This window comes from Diceros bicornis, chromosome 28, assembly GCF_020826845.1.
Source record: "Diceros bicornis minor isolate mBicDic1 chromosome 28, mDicBic1.mat.cur, whole genome shotgun sequence".
Classification (NCBI taxonomy): Eukaryota; Metazoa; Chordata; class Mammalia; order Perissodactyla; family Rhinocerotidae; genus Diceros; species Diceros bicornis.
This window is the reverse complement of record NC_080767.1, coordinates 3757194-3781073: the sequence shown is the minus strand read 5'-3', so window position 1 is coordinate 3781073 and position 23880 is coordinate 3757194. Positions and strand designations below refer to the sequence as shown.

At 44.9% G+C, this 23880-nt stretch overlaps 1 protein-coding gene across 10 annotated transcripts in view; it reads right to left on the bottom strand.

Annotated features, from left to right (window-relative positions):
* Positions 1-23880, bottom strand: part of UNC13B (unc-13 homolog B) — a 304136-nt gene that overhangs the window by 22080 nt on the left and 258176 nt on the right. For all 10 annotated transcript variants that reach the window (XM_058523437.1, XM_058523441.1, XM_058523435.1 and 7 more), the window contains 10 exons: positions 17239-17285; positions 14225-14303; positions 11961-12035; positions 11249-11468; positions 8559-8786; positions 7814-7955; positions 5947-6116; positions 5369-5484; positions 4869-5032; positions 927-1077 (listed from right to left, as the gene is read on the bottom strand). In XM_058523437.1, the coding sequence (XP_058379420.1) occupies positions 927-1077; positions 4869-5032; positions 5369-5484; positions 5947-6116; positions 7814-7955; positions 8559-8786; positions 11249-11468; positions 11961-12035; positions 14225-14303; positions 17239-17285 (1392 nt within the window). The remainder of the gene's footprint in view (positions 1-926; positions 1078-4868; positions 5033-5368; positions 5485-5946; positions 6117-7813; positions 7956-8558; positions 8787-11248; positions 11469-11960; positions 12036-14224; positions 14304-17238; positions 17286-23880) is intronic.

Genomic DNA, 23880 nt, shown 5'->3' with positions numbered 1-23880 from the left:
TATATAAATAACATATACTACTCCAGTAGTTGATTTTTAGAGAAAAGGTATAATTATATGTGGAATCATGTGCCTGTACGCTGTTGGCATAGCACTCCTAGAATTCATATACTGATTATGTTATATATCATTAGATACTGATAAAGACAATATATAATGGGATGAAACAGAATGGAACAGATATTTGACTAGCTTAATCAATGATATTAATTCATCTACAGAAAGACTCTTAACAATAAGAAAAGTGGTTAGTACGAAAAAAAAGGGCTCAGAGACCCAGTGGATGTGGGGGTATCAGTAATTTTATCCCTAAAGAGGTAATCTTTGTGGTGGATCAAAGATATTTCATCCAGTTTATACTGAACTTATGTCAGGTGACATTCTGAGTAAAGATTCAACTTCTCAAGCACCTTAACACCAGGAAAGGGCAAACTCTGGATAGGGAAAATAGTCCAGACAACTAGAAAAGGGATAGGCTTAGGTATATACTGGTATCCTTGCTTAGACATCAGTCTCATATGAGCTTAAGTGGTATGAATCTGTCAGAGAGAGACTGAATAATATTAAGAAACATCCATTTGTGGACCTGCAGGACTCAGGAACATGGTGACTCAACCAAGTTCTTGGCCTAGAGAGGTTCTGCCTGAGCCAGGCGGTGCTCCACCCCTCCCAAACCATGGTGGTGCTATTCTGCCTTCTCTCATTTATCCATATCTGAGGAGAGTCTATTAGTAAGTCTACATATCCATAATGAAATAAGGATAGTCTATTAGCATAGTCTAGATACCCATGAGAAAACAAGTTCATCTAAGTGGCAGCTATCTGAATTATAGGCATATCAACCAACTCGACAGTACCGACCGTGAAAAAAGCAAACTTTGTTAATTGGTAACAAACAGGTAGATATGTTTTTACATCATACTCACCCCAAAGTTGGAGGCTGCAAAGCGATCAGACGCAGAGACATTGGTGGAGGCGGTTGTGTGGGCATAGTAGGCATTGATGTTGGCCAGTAAGGTGCTCATCACTGCTGGCACACCAGGACACATGTACTTGGATGACAAACATGCAAAGTGCCTGAAAAACAGCACCCCCAGCCTCAAAGACTCTTCAGGGCTTATAGCAAAAGCCAAGTAATCAAAGATCTCACTGATGTGTATGAAGCTTCCAATCACCTTGGCATACAAGGATCATCATAATTTATTCACCAAATATACATTCAAAGAACGCCTACCATGTGCCAGACCCTGTGCTAAGCACTACAATCCAAAGATGTGATAGCCTGGTAGAGAAAGCAAGAGTTAGAAAGTAAATCAATAATCCAAGGCATGCTAGGCAAAAACACTGTGGAAATACACAGGAAGATCACCTAAATCAGCATGGTTAGGGGCAGGAAAGGATTAGAAAAAAGCTTCCCCAAGAAGAGATGGTTGAACCAAGTCTTAAAGGATTAGTAAGAATTGATCAAATGGAGAAGTGTGCGGGGAAAGGGAAATTGCACTGCAAAGACAAGTATATTCATGAGAGAGTGATCCATTTGGGAAACCTCAGCTATGGTGACTGTTTAGGGGTCTGATAGAGGAATATCAAGAAATGAGAAATGAGAAGTAGGCAGAGAACAGATAATAAAGGAGTTTATCCTAAATGCTATAGTAAATTTTTAAACAAAGGCACAGTGTGATCAGATTAGTCTTTGAGAACGGGTCCCTTTGATGATAAATTGGAAAAGAAGACTTGAAGAGATATAAGAGTAAGACAGAAAGACCAGTGGAAGAGTTACTGCAATCATTCAGAAAAGAAGCAATGAAGCACTAAATGGAACTGAGAAATGATTAAGAGCACAGACTCTGGTTTGAATCTCAGCTCCACCATTCATTCAGTGACCTGGGGTACATTACTTCAACTTCTCTATGCCTCAGCTTTCTTATGTGTAAAATGGGAAAAATAATGATACCCACCTCATAGGGTTGATATGGACATTAAATGAGTTAACATTCATAAAGTGCTTGGACCAGTGCGTGGCACATAAGGATAATCTCATTATCATTATTATTGAGCTATCGCAATAGTGATAGATTAAAAACATTTTTAGGAGATAGAGGTTTAGGAATCTAGAGGTTTTAGAGATAGGATCTGGGAGTTAAAGGGGTAGTAGTAAACAAGAAAGAAAAGTTTAGCCTGACTCCTAAATTCGTTTGGACAACTGCATAGAAAATCATCCCATTTGCGACTACATCAAACTAAAAAGCTTCTGCACAGCAAAAGAAACCATCAACAAAACGAAAAGACAACCTAACAATTGGGAGAAGATATTTGCAAACCATACTTCTGATAAGGGCTTAATCTCCAAAATATATAAAGAACTCATGCATCTCAACAACAAAAAAACTACCAACCCAATTAAAAAATGGGCAAAAGACCTGAACAGACATTTCTCCAAAGAAGATATACAGATGGCCAACAGACACATGAAAAGATGTTCAAAATCACTAACTATCAGGGAAATGCAAATCAAAACTACAATGAGATATCACCTCACGCCCCTCAGAATGGCTATAATTAACAAGACAGGAAACAACATGTGTTGGAGAGGATGTGGAGAGAAGGGAACTCTCATACACTGCTGGTGGGAGTGCAAACTGGTGCAGCCACTATGGAAAACAGTATGGAGATTCCTCAAAAAAGCAAGGATAGAACTACCATATGATCCAGCTATTCCACTGTTGGGTATTTATCCAAAGAACTTGAAAACACCAATTTGCAAAGGTACATGCACCCCTGTGTTCATTGCAGCGTTATTCACAATAGCCAAGACTTGGAAGCAACCTAAGTGCCCATCAAGGGACGAATGGATAAAGAAGATGTGGTACATATACACAATGGAATACTACTCAGCCATAAGAAACGATGAAATCCAGCCATTTGTGACAACATGGACGGACATTAAGGGTATAATGCAAAGTGAAATAAGTCAGAGGGAGAAGGTCAAATACCGTATGATTTCCTTCATTAAGTAGTAGATAATAACAACAATAAACAAACACATAGGGACAGAGATTGGATTGGTGGTTACCAGAGGGGAAGGGGGGAGGGAGGAGGGTGAAAGGGATAATTTGGTACATGTGTATGGTGATGGGTTGTAATTAGTATTTTGGTGGTGAACATGATGTAATCTATGCAGAAATAGAAGTACAATGATGTACACCAGAAATTTTTACAATGTTATAAACCAATAAAAAAAAAAAAAAAAGAAAATCATCCCATCTGCTAAAACAGGGAATACAGGAAGATAAGCATATTTGGTGGAGATGATGGTGATCTGGAATTTAGCCATGCTGAGTTTGCAGTGTCTGTGGGAATACCAAAAAGCCGTTGAAGAGAGACCTAAAATTCAGGAAGAGATCTGATCTGGAGAAAGATCTGGGAGTCCCTAGCCCAGAAGTAGTGGCTGTGGTCATAGGTTTGGATGAGATCATCCAGGGAGAGTGAACCGAGTAAGAACGGCAGAGGGGCCATTCTCAAAACTCATTCTTCACCATATTTCTTCTCTCCATCTACACCGAACTTCTTGTAATTCCTTGAATATTCTATGCTCTGTTGCATCTTAGCACCCCAGCATATGCCCTACCAGACACGCCCTTCCTTTTCTGGATTTCAAGACTCAGTTCAAGTGTCAACTCTTCAATGGCTTCCCTCACATGCCCCGCCTAAAATTTAGATGTTCTCATAATACCCTGTGAGTACTTCTACCATAGCACTTATCACATTATCACATTATATATAGCCCTGAGCTAACATCTGTTGCCAATCCTCCTCTTTTTTTGCTTGAGGAAGATTAGCCCTGAGCTAGCATCTGTGCCAATGTTTCTCTATTTTGTATGTGGGTTGCTGCCACAGTATGGCTTGACGAGCAGTGTAAGTACACACCTAAGATCTGAACCCGCGAACCCGGGCCACCAACGCGCAGCACGCCGGACTTAACCAGTACACCAAGGGGCCAGCCCCAACCATCTAATTTTTAAAGGGGCATTTCTGGAAGAGATTATCCTCAGGAGACTCCCTAATGAGAATGCCGTCAGAGAGTTTGAAAGAGTGACGTGAGTGGCACTGGAAAGCAAACTGTCTATAAAAAGCAGCTACTCCTGCTGCTATTTACTCAATGCACGGTCCTTGGAGTTTGGAGAACCACAGGTTTGGTTGTTTACTGGTCTGTCTCCCCTGCTAGACTGAATTCCCCAAGCACAGAGGCCCCATCTTCTTCATCTTTGTGTTCTCAGCACCTAGCACAATGTGTGACACATAGAAGGAACTCAGTAAGTCTGTAAAATAAAGCACAGCCAGGGCAATAGCTACCCTCTGCTTACCTAGGGCTGCTGCCTGTGCACAGCTCTAGTGGCAGCCTCATCAATAGACAAACTATACCTCTTATCATAGTAGGTGGGAATTTCTGTTATAGGAGTCTTGGTCAACGCGAGACACAGCTGCTTTCCCTACAGTTTAGTGCCCTCTGACATCCAGGCCAACCTACGAAAGCTTGTCTGTCACACACATATACACGAGCACACATGCCCTGTCTCCTCAGGCCTGTGATGTTTGGGCATGTTTGTCCTTGCATAGCCTCACGTACCCTTTAACCTTCCTATCTCTAAACGTTGGGGTAGACAGACAAATACCTTCTCCCTGAGTTACTGCTCTTAATACATATATCCGCTTTGCCTTGGGGCGTAGACCCACTTCACCCAGATCAGAGAAGAAAGCAATGAATCACTGCATATTATCCTACTGAGGACCTATCCACCCTGTCAATGTGCCTTCTTAGCCACCCCAAGGGTTAGTAGCCACTTCCCAAAGCCCCAGGGGAGCCTCACGTCATGGCCTGATATATGGATTCGATGCCATAGCGCATGGCGAATTCATCCACAATTTCTTGGGCAGTTTCATCAAAGTACACCTTCCACGCATCGTCTCCTCGAGCCTCAGGGATCCGAATTCCTCTACTGCCCTGAACATCTGTGAGGTAATGGAAAAGGTTCTGCAGGAGACAGAGCAAAGGAAAGAGTTAAATACATATTGAAAACAAAAAGAAAATCTGGTGGTAAAGTTCAGGAGAATGTGAATAGGGTTTCACAGGAATTCTGTCCTTTAAGTCACTGTTCAGTTCCTCCTGTGGCCCCAATAGGCTCTTCTCACATTAGTGAAAGAGAACTGAGACTGAGACTGTTACTTGGGCTGTCCAGGGTAGAACAGTGAGCCAACGATAAAATAAAAAACAGGCCTCAGACCTTCAACCCTGCAGTAGTCCTATTCATTATCAGAGGCCCCTCCCACTACTGCTTTCTGATATCCCATCTACCAAGGGCTGGCTCACCTCATGGAGACACGTATACTGCACATGATACGGGGCTACCTTCTCTTCCCCCTTGATCTCCACACTGATTTGGAGTCGGATAGCCCCTGAGACAGCTGATTTGTCTGTCCTCTTCTCTAGGAAGAAAAGAAGACTGGAGATTGACACCAATGCAACTATAGACAGTGTAGACAGCCCCCATCCTGGCTTAACTCAAAGAAAAGGAGGCACTGACCCAAGGGTTCACCTAACAGGGTAAACTCACTCCATTGACCACGTAGTCCACAAATACCCCAAATATTCCCAATAGGAATTCTCCTATACCATTAGGAGAATAGAGGGCTAAAGGGATTAGGGATGAGTATAAAGATTAAAGGGGCTTCTGAAATCTGAAGAATGTCCAGCCAGAGTGAATTCCAGCCACCCCCACTCCTCTGTCCCCCATGTCTACCCAAGGTCGGTTCCCTGCAGGTAAGGCAGGCCCTGTATAAAGGTAGGCTTTCGAGATTGAGTGGTGGTTTTGGTAGACAGGACTTTCCCCCAGGTTCCCCATTCATGCTCTCCCTTTCCAGCAACTTTTTCTGGTCCTGTTTCCTCACCCAAGTTGTACCAAACGTCCATCTCGCCACTCAGTGTCCGAACCTCAACGATAGTTTGGCCGAGGAAATCATCAGACTCTCGCTTTAGCCGCTGCTTTACTCTTGACTTGATGTCATCATCCTCATCCCACACACGTACTTTAATGCGGTCAGAAGAGTTGTGGCACTCACTATGAGAGAATTAGGCAGGCTCTGTTAGGGAAGGAACCAGCAGCCCCACTCCTATTACTTCCAATTCCCTCCCAAAGCTCCATCAACTGCACTTGAGGCCCTGCAGAGGAAGAGAAGGAGTCAGAGAACAGTGGGACTAGAGTTCCAAGTGAGTCAAGCTATCCCAGCAAACGGCTCTTCATTCCTCAGCCTGGGTGGCTCTACATACATAGCCAGTCCTCACTGCCTTGGGACAAAAAAGGGAGAGGGGAAAGAACAATTAGGGACAATTCTGATTTCCTGTGCAGCTAGCTGTATCAGCAATACCAACAGGAAAACAACTGGACAGATGCCACAGAGCCCTAGGAAGCAACTGCTAGTTCCCTCCCCAGAGTCGGTAAAAGTGCTAATGTTCATGGTATGTCCATCTGGTCGTATCTGCTTAGCTTTCTATCTAGCTCCCTCATCTATCTAAGTATGTGCTTGGTGAACTTCTGTCATTCTTTAATTCCCATGTGAACTGTCATTTCCTCTATGGTGTTTGCTTTGGAGAAGGGAGTTTTCCCAGGTCCCTTCCTCATGCTCTCCTTCCACAGCAGTTGCTTTCTGGTCCTGATGCCTCACCCAAAAGTTGTACTCAACAGAATCTGCTGCTCCTTTCCCTGTGTTTCATAATATCTTTGCACATTCCATTAAAATATTATAGTGTAACTACTGGTCTATTGAAAGATAATAGACAGATCAACAATGAGCTTCTGGAGGCCAGGGATTGTCTTACACATGTATAATGTCTTGTACAAAACAGGGGCTTAATGAATTGTTTACTAAATGGATAAAAGGGAGCAAAACTGACTACAGAGCCAATTCATTTAGAATCAATCATAAGAAGGATTCAAGCAGGAGCCACTCAGATTCTCAAAGAAACAGGTGTCTGCCCCAGTAACTGCTGCCTCTAGACTGGAGACTGATTTTACTAGGCCCCAATTCCTTTCCATATGAGTTCTCCATGGAGCCAACAGGAGGGGGTCTCTATCTGCGTGGCCAGCCTACTTAGCTGATTCAGACTCAAAGTCCTGGTCCTAGGCTTTAGGGGTGTGACAAAGCATCTGGATTCTCCAGACATTAGTCCAAGTCCTAGGCTAGATCTTGACATTTTTCAACAACCATCCCTTACTGTCTATTAAATAGTCTGTACGAAAGTGAGATGATGGAAAAAGGAGTGGGGGTGGAAGCTGAGGAAGCAATAAAAGCAGAGCCCTTTAAGGGAAATGAAAATTTCTCCAGACCCCAGATGTCTTCTATCTTCAAGTCAGAATTACCCAACTCTAGGACAAGGACATTCCTTCCCTACTCCCCAGAAGAGCCTAACCTTTCCTAGGCAGGATGGCAGGTACACAACAGGGTGGTCAGTCCCTGGTTCTGTCACTGAACAGCAGTAAAATCCTTCTAGCACTAGAAAAAGCAGTACGGAATGCCCAGAGTCCCCTTTAATAGCATCAGTTAAGGCAGGGGTTGGGAAAAGTAACGCTGATCCAACAGTCCATGAGAAGAAACCCAGAGAAAGAATGGCTGCTGCTCAATTGAAGCATGTGAGAAATGGGTGTTCTCTACTGCCTCTGCCCCATCCCTCCTAGAGTCTAAGCCCAGAATAACAGGATTTGATGCTGCTCCCAAAATACACACAGTCCCAGGTAAGACAAGGCCCTCTGCAACTTACAAATGGAACTTCTCCTCCCAAACAGGATTCAGGTTCCCAAAAATGGTCTTGGTACGCTTCTTGGTTTTGCCGACTTGCACAGTCACATAAGGGTCACTGGATCCTGTCTTGTCCTTGGCTTGTAGGCCCTGGGCACAAACCACTGCAACCCAAATACATAGAGGAGGAGGCTTCAGAGTATGCTCCAGAAGTCAGAAGTCCTCCATAGCGTGACTCATATGTTCTCCATCTTAGAGCAGTCTCTATCTGCTCCTTGCACAGGAACCCTAATCTTCTTACTCCTCCACATCTATCCTTAGTCCTGGGCCACCAGCCTTTCCCTAAGCCTAGCCCAAGAATCCCACCTTCCCACCGGAGCCCTAACTGACCACTTACCACCTACACTGGTCCTTAACTCCTCTGAGACATGCACACTTCAGCCACACCCACCCAGTTAGTAAACAACTGGTTAACTATCTCCTGACTTTCTACTGTCCTCTTGCCCCCACCCCCAGCTCTCGAATATCAGACTGTTACCAAATCCTTCTATGAGCATTCATATAATCTGCAGGTGCCAGGCTTGCCTCTCCCAGCACCCCCTGGCATCACGGTCTAGGAGAGGAGGACTGATGAGGCCCTCCCTCCTCCCCTCAGTTCTATCTTCTTTATCCCCTGCCCCCTGCTCCCTCACAATCAGGATGCTTCATCCCCAGGCTCCTCCCCATAGCCTAGGCCTTCTTGTCCCCTCACACTTCAACTTGCTCACCAGTGATGGTAATTTTGGCTGACCATTTGGAGGTGCCGTCTAGCACGCTCTGCTTCACTGTTTTCATCTGTTGCACATGGGCAACTTTGCTCACAGTGAAGACATCCCGGATAACTTCAAAGATCTCCGGCTTATTCCGCTCTCGAATCTTCATGCGGTCCTTCATGGCCATGATAATGTTCTGGGTCCGGTCCTCAGCTCCATGTTTAGAGCTCTTTTCTGCAGCCCCTGAAGGATGGCCAAAGACAGAAAGTAGGGTAACCAACGGGCCACCTACCAGACCAAGGGTCAGGCTGGGGAATGGGGCCTGAGAGAGGTCACTGAGCAGTGGGAGAAGCTTAGGAAGACTGGGATATCTCTGGGAAAAGTTAATCACTATATGACCTGCTAGAGTTTAACACCTGGCCAATGGAGTTTAAACGCAACTCAAAGGGTAGCAAAAACTTGATAACTGCTGTGGGGGTTTATTATACTATTTTACTTAGATATACGTTGAGTTTTTCATCAAAAAAGAAAGAAACAAAAAATGTAGCTCAGTCTGTAGTTGGCTTTGTCTTTCTTCCACCCAGATGGTGACTGAGAGATATCCTTCAAGTCTAAGGCCAAAATATTACCAATGGGTATCTCAGTTATCAGGGAGGGATGGTGGGTGGGCATGACAACTCCACCAATCTCATCCAACTTCCAAGCCATGAGACAGATCCCAGAATTTGTCACGGCATACAGTTGGGTTCTGCCCCATGGCTCCAGTGCCTTTAATCTCAGAAAAGAGTGTGGTAAGGTGAGAGAAGTATGGCTTTTTGGTATCAGACAGAGTTGGGTTCAAATCCTGACTCTACTACTTCCAACTGGGTAAACTGGTTTCTTCTAAGAGAAGAAAATGGCACTTATCTCTCAGAGTTGTAAGAAGCATTATATTAGCATACATAAAGCATCTAGACCAATGCCTGGCACCTTGAAAGGACTTAATAAATGGTCACTATTATTGTTACCACCATCATTATTATCCTGGCAGGAATGGCAAGGGCCATCCTCACCAGCTGTGACTCCAGCCAGCTCATCTTAGAGGCTCGGACGCTTTCCCTGCTGCCCTAAGGATTATGGCAGAACACGGATTCCTCTGGTGTATTTCACCAACCAGACTTCTCAGGAAGGGGCCCTTCTTTACTTTATTGGTTTTGTAGACTGGCTCTTACCTCTCTCTAGTCTCCAAAGGCTTAGGCCTTTATTATAAAACCTGGAGCAAAAAATAAAGGCCAAACATCTGTATCCTAACCCAGGGAGAATGGCAAGCAAGTTTTCTGTCCAGGGAGGCCCACAGAACGGCATTTCATTCTACTCTGTGCTTCACAGAAGCCTTAGGCAGAAGATATTTTCTGATAAATGAAAAATGACCTGGGCTGCATCCTACTCTTACCATTTACCATATCCTGTGCAATGCTACTTCTTCCTTGGACTGGGACTTCTGAAAGGGCCTTGAGAAGAAGATCAACACCCTTGCTACAGAAAGCATTTCAAGTTTCCAGCAAGCAGCCTATGCAGCCAGCCTGACTGCTAGTTCTCAGCAATTAAAGCAAGGGTCTGCTGCCACCTGTGCTCGTCACCCCGTCATGATGGGTTTGGGCAAAGTCATCACAGGCATTTGTCTTTAGGAAGTCTTTTCAGAGCCCCATCTCTTCCACTGACTTTGTTCTACCTGTCTCTTCACGTCCACTATAGCCCTGCTAGTGGTACCAATCTAGGGCTCTTCAAAGGACGTTTTAAGTGAACAATTCCTCGAGGCCTCTTCCTGAGCCCCTTTTATGTCATATGTCTTTCCTTGGGATAATGAAGTGCTTGTGAGTCTAAAGGTGACCTTCCTTTCTCCTACCACAATCCTTGAATCTTTCATTGCTATCGCTTGGCTCTGAGTAACACCTGGGAGACCTAGAGGGGTGAGAAAATACTTTCCCACATCCCCTAACCCTGCTCCTCTTGGGGTCCAGCCACAGTGGTACAAGCTCAGCAGGAGCAGAGCAAGGAGACAAGAACTTGGAGTGCTACCACCTCTCCTTTGACAGAAACTTGTTACTTTTCTGGCTTCTACCCTCCCCACTCTGTGATGGCAGCACAAATCACATATTTAATGAGGACCTTGGGAGTCTGGTACATTCTTCTCCGGGACCTCTGCCCGATCCATTTGAAACCTCTGTTCCTGGCACTGTTATCCAAAAGCTGCATCTATAAGCAAGGAATAAATGCTGCCTTCCCTGGGTCCTAGGGTCTAGACCTCAGGGGCTTCCTCTGTGAGGCCTGGAACCTCACAGAACTCTCTCTCTTCTCATTAGTTTTGGTCCCCGATTAAACATGCTCTAGTTATTTGGGTAATATGGTCACTGTGGTGTGTACACTACTTAAGCATAGCCTCTGGGATGATCTGAATCCTGGAAGAGATTCTAGTTCCACGAGAGGATCACAGAAAGCTCAAAGAATTTTTCCTAAAGGTACTTAAGAGAGTGCTGTAGAACCTGTTATTTAGAAGAGCAATGCCCCTTGACTCAGGACCTTACTTTCTCTGAAAAGGAAAGAGCTTTAGAACCAGGTAGACTGGAGGAATGACAATCCAGCCATCCTAGCTCTTTGCTGTCAGACTATTTTGGAGAGGCCCTGCTGCCCCTGCTCCCCACCCCTCATCCCGCAGGGGCACTCACGCTGCAGGCAGTCGGCGTTGAGTAGGTCCTGGCACTTCTCATGGCACTTGACTCCACATTCGCTGCAGCGCATGCCCTGCCGGGGGATGCCCCAGAGCAGGCCCTCACACTCATAGCAGTGGGTCGGGGTAGTGGCCGTCCAGACCTCAAAGTTGTGGGGTGTGGTGCACGAGATGGGGTAGATTAAGGCCTGGAGGGTTTTCTTATATACATGGGATTTCTGAAAGACATATACCCCATTACTCACCAGCAACTTTAGGTATCTGCTGGGACATACCAGAACTGAGACCCTTGCAGAGCAATCAAGACCCTGGTTTCTCCTCTGGAAATGGAGAAGATGCTCTAGCCTGGCCCAGCCCATAGCCCAGCCTGGCAGAACGAAGCCTGCACTGTTGTGCTCCTGGTCATTCAAGATAGTTGGATCTAACCTAAAAGCTGGGTCTGAGCCTTGTCTCAGCATTCATGGGAAACAGAGGTACTAGGCCCGTCATAAAACCCTGAGTTGAGTGGTCACGTACTCCAACATGAGACTTGGGCTCACCCCTGGTCTGGACCCTTGCCTTTCCCAGTGTGGAAAACTGAGACCCAGTGCTATCTATCTGTTTCATTAATGACGTGTGCTCAACACTCTTGAATTCCCAATTAGTATGGCTACAGTGATGATCACCAGTCTCTAGGCCAGTGGACTCATGAAAGACCAAGGGTCACTTACCAGCTCTTCATCCTTGAGAGAGGTGTGTGTAGCCATTGCAGAAGTAATCCCTGCCTTCCGGGACTGGACCAGTGACTGTGAGAGAAGACCTGCTGTCAGCCCTGGTTCCCACCAAGGGCTGGCAAAGTCCTGGGAAGGAGTTTCAGTGACCAAAGCAACTTGCCTGTAACTTACTATCTTCTCTCTATTTTTACTGTCATTCACAGGGACTGCACATGGGTAATAGGTAACAAGCATTCCAGGTTAAGATCCATAACCCAAGGCCCTCAGGGGACTATTCTAACAATATTAGAACAGCACTTCTGTCAGGGTACCTATCATCCAAAGAGTTTCTCTTTTCTTCACTATTTTTAGGTATTCCACCCCTTGTTTATAGGAAAGCAAAGGAAAATAAAATTTTAGAATTATAGTAGGAAATAGGTCATTAAGAATAGAATAAACACACAACCCTGTCAGCGTCCGATTCAAGAACCATCCCTAAGAATGATTCCATGCTATCCTCTAACCCCTTGTACTACCCCATGCCCACACAATCCCAAATGGCTGTAGAGGCCAATAGCCCAGAAGAGCAGGGGACTTGGTAAGTGAAAGGGGCAATGTAGCCTCAGTCAAATCAAGCAGGGCAGGGGGTTAAGTCTGAGAGCTGGGGTTGCCCTGTTAGTCAGGCTCTTATGTACAGGGGCACCACATACATGTATCTGCCAAGGTCAAGCCTTAGGGGCTGCCCCTGGAGAGGCACATGGTTTCCATAACGCAGTGGACATCGGGCAGACAGAAGTTATAATATCAGCCAAAGCTGGAGGAACAGTTGGAAGGGGCCCAGGTGGCTTGAGATGTGGGCTCTTATACAGGATGGGAAAGGACTCTGGAGACACTCACCACGGCCGCGCAGAGGAGAGCAGAGAAAGGAACAACATTATGTTAAAGCCCCCCAAGGGCATGAAAAAACTTTCAGAGGCAACTGAGAGGTTCTTCCCTATAGTCCAACGTAAGGAACATATCCCTACCCTCTCTGCCTCTATCCACTGAAAACTGTCTTCAACCCAGACAGCTGGCCAGGGCCCAAGGCCTAGAGTTCCTACTCTAAGGAGAATTATGCCATAAAGTGAAATATAGGCACGGTTAAAAGGCAGAGGAGGGGACACGAGAAATGAATAAGACACAGCTATCCAACAGTTAAGCAAAGAGGAGCTGGTGGGCAAGAGGAAGTAGAGGATGAGAAAAAGGAGGAGAAGAAGAAAGAGGAGATGGAAGACAATGAAAGAAGGTCATAAGAAGAGATGACATCAGGATTTATCTTCATCCAACCAGCTTGATGAAGAGTTGGTAGAAGAAGTGTATTAGAAAGTAAGGAAAAAGAGAAAGGAGAAGATACACAAATAGTAGGAAAGAAAGAAATGATTAAGAGGATAGTTCCATTAAGCCAACTAAGGAGGGAGAAACTGGTGGAAAAAAAGAGAGCAGAGAATGGAGGAGAAATGGAAAAGGGGTGGATAGAAAAAACAGGGCAGACAGAATAGAGAGGGAAAAAAAAGAAAATAGGAGCAGAAAATGGTAATAAGAAAAAGGGTTCCAGTCTTACTGAACATCTAGCTTTAGAGCCCTGGGACTCTGGGACAGCCTGTGCCCCAATCCACCCCCACTTCCCACTAGGCTATGGAAAATCCCTTGAGCTGACATTGTCTCAGGAAATATGATCCAAAATGGGAGCTTTTGGTCATCTGGAGATCCTGAAATCAGCTTTAACTCCTAAGCCTATTTCAATTCAATTCCACAAATTTTTATCATTACCTCTCAGTGCGCCAGACACTGAGTTAAAGACTAGGGGCTCAGAGATAGTCTAGAAAGCCCATGTCTTGAGAGGAGACTGTCACTTGACATCCAAGACGGAGATGCACTAAGCTCAAAGGTGTAGGTCAGGGCTAGAGGCAGTTTCCATTCCGGGTCATCAAAGAAGGGTATAGAGACACCTAGAGAAACTAGACACCCAGAAGAAACCCTGGAGCCCAGCTTTGAAGGCCCAACCTATAAATGTTCCAGGTAGGAGCTTGAGCTAATAAAGAACCTGGGGCTCTGACGAGGAAGTGAGGTAGAACAAGGTCCCACTGAAGCCATCATTAAGTCTCAGTAACACTTTAAATGATTGATCTTCAGACCAATACTTAGCACACTAAATGGACCACTACCAGTCCTAATAACTTGCCAAGGCCCAATGGGGGATATCCCAGGGCTACAGCCTAAGCCTGCACAAGATTCTCACTCACCAGATTACTGACAAGTGGCAGTGGCTTCTTTCTGCGTAGATCTGGCATGCTGTCAATGCCATAGAGTCCTCCAGCTGGCCTGAGGAGAGAAGAAAATATAACAGGACCTTGAGTCCTGCCTTGAGTTACTGGCAGGTTCAGTGTTCCATTCTCCTTGCTCACTCTCTCCCCAGAGGAAGATGAACTGACCTCCACCACGTGCCTTGGAGAGGGCTAAGGAAGATACAAAGTGAGGGAAATAAAGCCATGGGATGATGACAAGTGGAATCTGCTCTCAAAGTGCCCCTCAGTATCTCCTTTTATGGTTTTAGCCAAGGACTGAGAGCTCTTTTATCCCATAGTGACAGACTGTTCAAGGCACCTCTATTTATTTGAAGGTCCTTATGTTCCATAAGGCAAGGTAGGAATTGGTGGTTAAGAGGGTTCCTCCTCACACTCAGGCCAGAGACACTGCTCCCAAAGATAAGTCTTTCCTGGCCTGAGCTAGAACAGAGCCCACAGGGATGGCTGTACAGAAGAGCTGCTGCCTAGGTGAGCAAGATGGCCAAACAACGACGTGTTAGGAGACCTTCTCCATCCTGAGTAGAAGAGCCACGAGTCCTGTCTATCCAAGCCTCTTGAAGCAGAAGGGTCTCCATGGAAAGCAGTACCCACATAATCAACTGGAGGCAGAAGAAGTGGGATGAGACATTCCAAAAGACCATTTAGGGGGTAAGAAAAAGACCATTTAGGAAGGAAAGAGCAAAAGGACTCAGAGTCTGGCCTAGTTCTATGGACACATCAATAAGAACCAGGAAAAATTATAGCTGGAGCAACTGGAGATTTCTAAAACTTTTATATCTTTTCTATGCTTATTAATTTTGTTGTTCTTTGCCTGTTCTTCCATAACAATATGCAATAAAAATACAGAGAATGTCCCAAGAGGAACACCACTCTCATTTTTAGATAACCTGGATTTTATCCCCAAATCTTCTACTAACTCACTACATGTCCTCTGCCAAAATTCCTTCCTCTCCTTGGGTCTTGGTGTTGCTTCCATAAAGGAGGCGGATGAACTACAAAATCTCTCTGACCCTTTAGAAGCTGTCATTCTGAGCCTCAATGGAAAGACCTCAGTTCCTTGGTTTTAATGAGAGCAATGAGGTGGGGAAGGTGGGGTGGCTGGGTTGTACACCATAGGTGGTATGAAAGAGAAATGTAGCAGAAGAATAAGTAGGTACTGCCAGCTAATAACAAAGAATGGAAGCACAAATTGGGTCAAGGCCAGGAGCTGGAACAGGCAACCTGATATGTTGATTTCTAGTGAACTAGCTTCCTAAGCACAGGCAGTGAACTATTCTCAATGAGACTACCACACCTAGGGAAGTTCTAAACTTGTGATAGCTTCCAAGGACTATGCTGAAGGAAAGGAAGGATGACAACAGGGAAGCATTCAGAAAATCACTATATGGCTCCATGTAAAAATAGCTTGGGGGGCCGGCCTGCTGGCATAGTGGTTAAGTTCGTGCATTCCGCTTCAGTGGCCTGGGGTTCACAGGTTCAGACCCCGGGCGCGGACCTATGCACAGCTTGTCAAGCCATGCCGTGGAGGCATCCCACATACAAAATAGAGGAAGATGGGCACAGATGTTAGCTCAGAGCTAATCTTCCTCAGCAAAAAGAGGCACATTTGCAATGGATGTTAGCTCAGAGCCTGTCTTCCTCACACAAAAAAATTAAAATAAAAAAAAAATATCTTGGATATCTTCGATTAGCATGTATGTATTTTACAATTTTTTTTTAAAGATTTTATTTATTTATTTTTTCCTCCCCAAAGCCCCAGTAGATAGTTGTATGTCATAGCTGCACATCCTTCTAGTTGATGTATGTGGGACGCGGCCTCAGCATGGCTGGAGAAGCGGTACGTCGGTGCGCGCCTGGGATCCGAACCCGGGCCGCCAGCAGCGGAGCGCGCGCACTTAATCGCTAAGCCACGGGGCCAGCCCTGTATTTTACAATTTTAGAAGAAAAAAGCTAAAGCCCTGAAGAAGGGCTGCTGAAGAAGCAAGTGGTGCCACAAGTTTGTAGCTAACTCTAAAAACTATAACATACGCCATTTAAGCCAAGAAGTTTCTTTGCAATATAAATAAGCTTTTGACAAAAGAGGAAAGGATAGCTCATTCACATGATTAACTATTGATTTAAAAAAGACAAATTACAAGGAAAAGAAGCATGTAAAAATGTAGTAAATAACTTTATCATCTGATCTTTTTTCTTCTCTGGTCATGAGGGAGAGGAGGCAGCCACTAAGAATTCTGACACCATAAGGCCTTTGTGGGACAAGGAGAGAAGGAAAATCCTGAGAAACAATGTGCAGTGATGTGGGGGGCCATGTGGGTGGGGAGGCACTTCAACTTGCTCTCTGAAGAACAGTCAGTCAGTTTCAGGTAGCAGTTGAGCACCTTAAAACGTCTCTCTGGCGGAACCACATGGGTCTGACACTCCCAGACGAGAAGTACAGATGAAACACTCAGAGCTCATAAGGGTTGCTACTTATGTCTTGAGCAGAGTGGAATGCAATAAGTAGATGACTCAAAACCGCTGAAGGAGGAAGCAGCCCAGAGAGTAATCAAATAAGCTACAATGTCAACAACGGATTAAAAAGAAACTATCTCCAAACGCAGATACTTTTCTAGTTTCCTCTTTCTTCTACCACTTTCTTCTTTCTTCTTCCTCTTTCTTACACCACTATGATCCAACGGATCAGAAATTCCAGAGGCAAGGATGAGGGAGCCCCAAAGCTCCTTCCCCTGCTCCAGAGGAACCACTCTGCAAAGCTCTCTCTTCTGCCTCTGAGGAATCAGTCTGCAGAGTGCTCTCCTCTGCCCCCAGAGAACCAACCAATCTCTACAGTAGAACCTCTTCCTTCCCCAGGATCCAGTTTATGGAGCTGTTTCTCCTGCTTCCCACAGGAAAAGCTAAAAGCAGCATGAGAGACTATAAAATCCACAGAAACCTTGAAGGGAATCACTTACCCATCAGGGAGCCACTGGGGCAAAGAAGGGTCACCATCATCCAGAATCTTTAAAAAGAGACAGAAAAAAGTTAGATCCAGGGAAAGATGGGAGACTACCATCTTTCTTTGGTCATGCAGTGAGCAGTAAAGTAGGAAGCTCAGAGCAGCGCAGGTCACATACACCAGGTAGTGACACAGCCAGCCTGACGTCTAAGCCAATGCCCTGATCAGGCAGGGCAACAAGCAGGCTGCTGAAATGAGCAGTACTTCGTCTCCCTTCTCCCCAGTGAATAGGAAGGATATAAAGCCAAGCTCACTGAGATCCCAGGGCTAAGGTTCACTGGGAGGGTGACAGCTGCCAGAACTTCTATTCCCCTCACACAACCCAATGGTGTACACAACAGTAAGCCAAGGCCAGGAGAAGGGTCCACTTGGGCTTCCAGGCTTCACTAAAGCAAAAAGACAACTTCACATAGAGTCTGATCTTCCAGCTCTATTCCTAAGTTCCCTTGGCTGCCCCAGAGTGGGACCTGGTCTTTCTGGATTCCCATCTGATCTTATGATTTGACTTTTAAAGCCCTAACTCACTGACACTGAGTACACTCTACATTTGATAAGCTCTATGTAACAAGAGAACCCAGGGCAGACACTTGGATTATCACTCTGGTGAATTTTATGAGCTCTATAATGAGAAGGTGAAAATTGAGGCACCAAATAATTCAAGGAAGGAACAGTTTGAAAACACTTTTTTTTTTTTTGTGAGGAAGATTGGCCCTGGGCTAACATCCGTTCCCATCTTCCTCTACTTTATATGGGATGCCGCCACAGCACGGCTTGACAAGCTGTGTGTCAGTCCACGTCCAGGATCCGAACCTGCGAACACTGGGCCGCCAAAACAGAGCACGCAAACTTAACCGCTATGCCACCGGGACAACCCCCGAAAACACTTTAAAAGGTTTCTGCACAAAAAAAACAAAGCAAATCCTTCAAGTGGTGTACACAGAGAGTTCCAAAGCTGCCAGGGCTCTCCAGAGAACAAATGGTAGATGTTTAGGCTCAACAGACCTAGTGCTAGCAGGTCTGGAGGTTTCTGCTCCTCCTTGTTCCCCTCCACCCCCAACAACTTCCCTGCCTCCTGAGACCTGGGCTCCAGCTAACTATCCTGGACCAAATGAGCTCCAGAACAAAAGAGGCAGAAGTAAGCTGTTTCGCTTTGGACAGGGGGTGAAGTTTTAGGAGAGCTAAAGATGGGAGAAGTTATAGGCAGAATGAGGCAAGATAGAGTACAAAAAGCCTCCCGGTAGGACAGGCTAATGGACGATGTAAAAGTGGGTAAGAATTAGCAGAGGTCAGTAGTAGGCTCAAGATGAACTCTGGATTTAAGACCCTTCTCAGGTTGTCTGTGCTCTAATCAAGCCTATCTGCCTACTGCCAAAAGCTCTTCATGACTCCATTTCACCTCATCTGCCACCTGCCCTAGTTTTGTGGGTGGGACGATATTGGTAAAAGGAGGATCAGGCCTAAAAGGCAGCCAGAAGTGGTTGAAGCAAGTCTCCTAAGGTTGCTTGTGAGACGTAGCCCATCCCTAAATCCCCAGATCCTACCAACCAAAACTTATCTTTCCTTTGGAAACAGTCACTGTACTGACCAGATTTTTATTTCCTACCTAGAATTAGATGTTTGCCAGAAACCACTGGGCTTAAGGAAACAAAGTCGCAAAAAGTCTTTGGGAGCCAAGGTTCATAGGCTCAGATCATACACATTTCCTGTGCTTAGAGGGGACAATGTGTCTGGAGAAGCCTGCAGACACAGCATAGAGCATGCACGCACAGGGCTCTGAAGGAGTGCCAGGGGAGTCAGAGGAGGTCTAGAGAAAGTACCTACAGCAAGTACCTTCACAGACACAACTCGTGCCTGAGGGAAACACAAGGTGAGCATGGCTCCTGCACACAGGACTACAGAACGTGTGCACACACCCATTTGCAAGAGGATTCACTGTTCACTAGGGCCCAAATCACAGGCAAAGCAACCCCACAGTCTTCAGGAATCATTGCTTGCAGGCACAGAGCACTGGTATACTACGCATTCACATGGCATGGGGGAACCACATCACAGGTCTACAGAAGCTTGTGCTCACAGAGAGGCCAGGAAGCCTGCCCAGAAGCACAAAGCACATTCATACTTAGGGCCCCAGGCAAGAGACACAAAATGCCTGCAGCAACTCCTGCTCTCAAATACGTGTGTATGCATGCTGGGCTCGCAAGAGTTTACAGCATATGCCAGTCTGCAGCAACAAGTAGAAAATGGACACACACTGTGCAAAGTAGAAGAGGAGGGCAATCAGTGTTTGGGGCAGTCAAACTGAGTACAAGTATAAGCACACACATGCTACACTGAATGTGCACCGTGCTGGCACACACATTCTCACACCGTGCTCCAGGGTGTCTGTAGGAGCACACACAAGCATGGAGCATGCACACAAACTACTTTCAGGAAAAAGAGACTATCTGCATGAGCCAAAGCTCAGAGGCAGAAATCATGCATGCACACATACACAAATACCATGCTCAGGGGGGAGGGGTAGAAAATAGGCAACAAAAAAGGCCCAAAGGGCCAGAGGCATAACCTGAAGGGCTCCTCGCTTTCCTTCTGCAAGGAGAGAAAGAGCAGAAAAAAGGGGCAGAGAGGTTAGTAGATTCAGTCCTACAAGGGGACATTAAAGAAAATGCCAACTAAACCTCCTCCTTCTCCGTGGAGGAGATGGAGAAGGCCTCTAAACAACTGGGCAGTTCACAGACCCAGCTCCCAGAATCCTTAACTCCTGTATTTGCTGGCTCCTGCTTTTTAATTTAGAAATCCCAGATTTGGCTACTCAAACCAAAGGGCAAAGTCTACCTGAGGATTCCAGTCACCTTCTTTCCCTTTCCAAAGTGGCCTGCATACAGGGTCAGGGCCACAAGACTAGCTTTGTTACCAAGGGCGACTCCAACAGGCTATCTGAGCTGGCTGAGCACAGACTGAGTTCCTTCCTTAGAAGCTACATGAGCTCCCTCTGGATCTGAGATAAGTCCTCAAACTCCAAAGGCCTGGTGGCTGAGCCCTTTCCATTTTCTAACCCAGGCTTAGCCATGTGTTTGCCTAGCAAGCACTGGCCTGTTTTCCCAGAGCCTGAATTAAGTTAAGCCAGGTTGGGCCGGCCCCGTGGCTTAGCAGTTAAGTGCGTGCGCTCCGCTACTGGCGGCCCGGGTTCAGATCCCGGGCGCGCACCGACGTACCGCTTCTCCCGCCATGCTGAGGCCGCGTCCCACATACAACAACTAGAAGGATGTGCAGCTATGACATACAACTATCTACTGGGGCTTTGGGGGCAAAATAAATAAATAAAATTATTTAAAAAAAAAAAAAAAAGCTAAGCCAGGTTAAGGCCTGGAGTTAAGGCCGGGACCAGGATGCATCAGCTGGCCACTGCCTTAACAGAAGTACGATGATCTGGAAGATAAAACCGTGACTGCAGTTCCAGGCCTGATTATCTATCAAATTCAGAACAATACCCCAAAGGAAAACTGAAACTTGCAGAAGAACCCAGGCAAGTCACCACAGAGGAAGAATAAGGTCCCAAGATCACTCCTTTCCTATTTGTCAGAGACTACACTGCCTTCTAGGCAACACACAGGCCCACAGGCTTCCTTTTCTAAGGAAAGTCCATCCACCTGGACCCATCAGCTTCCCTGCACTTTCTTTTCCCTCCCTTTTAAAGATCCACTGATATTACCTAACAAGTAAGAGGGAAAATCTTAGAAACTAATTGTAAATTCCCAATTTTTCAAGCTATTTCTGATGACCTAATAGGTCACTTGACCTGACAGAAGAATGAACTCAGGACTAGAAATCTTCCAAAACAGTGCAGCTACAGAAAGGTGGGTGAGATGAAAAAGACAACTCCTGTAATGGGAACATGGCTCTTCTACATCTACTCCCCACCTCCCCTAGAGTAATCTGTTACATTTGAAAAAGAAAATTAGGCAAGGAATACTTTAACTGACCTTGTGACTCAAAAGTGGAAAGGTTTCTGTCCTCCACTATGTTAAATACATTGTACATATCATATCAAAGTTGCTTTGAATGTGTCCTTCTGTTTTTCCCAGAATTCCCCATAATGCCTAAAGAATAAAATCCAATCTGTCGACAAGGCCGTCAAGGTTTTCCGTGACCTGGCCTCTCATATCTACTGAAATTTTCTGCCTTCCTCTCAAAAGCAGAATGAGATGCCTCTCCACCATGTGCCCATGGTACCCACACGTCTATGTGCACACTTCTATGACGGTATATTGCCAGGACTGTCTCACTGCAATTGTCTGTATAAACGTCTTCTTTTAGACACTGTGAACTTCTTGAGAGCAAGAATTACATATACATTATTTTACCCTTGTAGCCTGAGCCTTAGCACATCTCCTAGTATTTGTATGTAGTAAAAGATAGGTCTCTCTTAGCCATAAGCTTGTACCATTTTCCAGACTTCAACAAACTGCTCTACTAGCCCTTCAGTTTGTCCCACCTGTTGGACAAACATAAAAAAACCTTTTCTTGTAAGAATCAAACTTTCTGTGCTTCCTAACTTCCTAAAATGCCTTAGGATTTTTCCACTCAGATTTAGTTTTCAGTTTAAGTGATATATGTATATAGAATACCTGCTTTGCAGAAAAATCACTGAGCCCTAAGAATGATCTCACTCTTCCAAATACTCCATTGTATGAGGAAGTGCCATACTTTCTCATTGTTAAAACAATCTTAACTCCATTGTACTTGGGAGTCAAAAGACTTGAGGTGCTCAATTTATCTGGGCCTGCATTTCCTTATCTGTAAAAAGTGAATAAGAACAGCTACCTCCCAGGGTTATTGCAAGGATTCATTTCTTTAACAAATACTTATTGAGAACCTGCTGCAGACTAGGCAATGTTCTTGGTGCTGGCGATCCATCAGGGAATGAAACCAACTCCCTGATCTTGAGAAGCTCCTATTCCAGTAGAAGAAGCTAACAGTTAACGATGATGATGAAGATGATGCCAGTAGCTAACACTAAGTGAACACAGTATCTGTTTCTCGCATTTTATTTGAGTAAGCTTATTTATTTCTCAACTCTGCTGGGTAAATACTATTATTATCTTCATTTTGTTGTTGATGAAACTGAAGATCAGAGAGGTTAAGACATTTGCCTAAACTCACAGCAAGTGTCAAAGCCAAAATTTAAAACAGGCATTCTGGTTCCAGAATCTGGTTCCAGTAGATATATACTACATCATGTGTGATAGGGACGCTGCTGAAAAATTCAGGGGAAAAGATAATGCCTCCTGTGATGACATTACAGTTGCTATTAAAATTTTATAAAAGGTTGTCAGGAAGCCCTCATTGATAAAGTGACATCTAAGCAGAGACCTGAAGGAAATGAGTAAAGAAGCTATTCAGAGTTCCAGGAAAAAAGTATTCCAGTCAGAACACACAGCAAGTGCAAAGTCTGAGGTGAGAGCATAAGTGGTGTGGAGGAAGAGCAAGTTTGCGCTAAGAGAACCAGTTCAAATAAGGCTCTACAGGCCCTTATAAACACTTGGGCTTTCATTCTGAGTGAGGCAGAATATCACTGGAAGATTTTGGGCAGAGAAGTGATATGATCTGACTCACGTTTTATAAGGATTACTCTGATTGCTGTGGGGAGAACAGACTGTAGAGAGACAAGGGTAGAAGCAGGTAGACCAGTTAGACTACTGCAATCACCTAGACAAGAGAAAATGGTGGCTTAGACAAGAATGATAGTGGTGGAGACAGAGATAGTGGTAAGACTTAGGATATTTTTTAAAGGTAGAGCAGGCAGAATTTACTAATTGACTGAATACAGGTTGAGAGAGAAAAGAAGTCAAGAATGACTCTATGAATCTGGGCCTGAGAAGCTTCAAGAATGGAGTTGCCATTTACTGGTAAGAAAGACTATAGGAAAAGCAGGTTTGGCAGGGGCTTGGGGAGAAGGATTAGGAATTTGGTTTTGGATACTTCAAACCTGAGATGCCTACTTACATCCAAATGGGGATGTTATGTAGATGTGGAATCTGGTGTTCATGGAAGATGTCTGGGCCAGAGATATAAATCTGGGAATGTTTATGAAACTCATGAGATTGAAAGAGATTACCTAGGAAGTGAGTATGACTAAAAAGAAGTTAGGATTGAATCTTGGGATGCCAAAAGTTTGGGAAAATGAGGAGGGACCAGCAAAAATGACTGAGAAGGAATAGTCAATATTGGGGGAGAACCAAGACAGAGAGGTGTTCTTGAAGCCAAGTGAAGAAAGTGTTTCAAAAAGAAGGAATTGAAGCCCAAGGATAGACTGAAGATCAATGGAATAGAATTGGGAGTCCAGAAATAAACTCTTACATTTACAGTCAGTTGATTTTTGACAAGGGGGCTAAGACTATTCAATGGGGAAAGAATATTCTTTTTCAACAAATGGTGCTGGGATAACTAGATAGCCACGTGCACAAGAATGAAGTTGGACCCCTATCTCACACCATATAAAACAATTAACTCAAAATGGATCATAAACCTAAATGTCACTCAGAAATGTCATTTAATTTAAATGTCATTTAGGAGAAAATATAGGAATAAACCTTTGTGA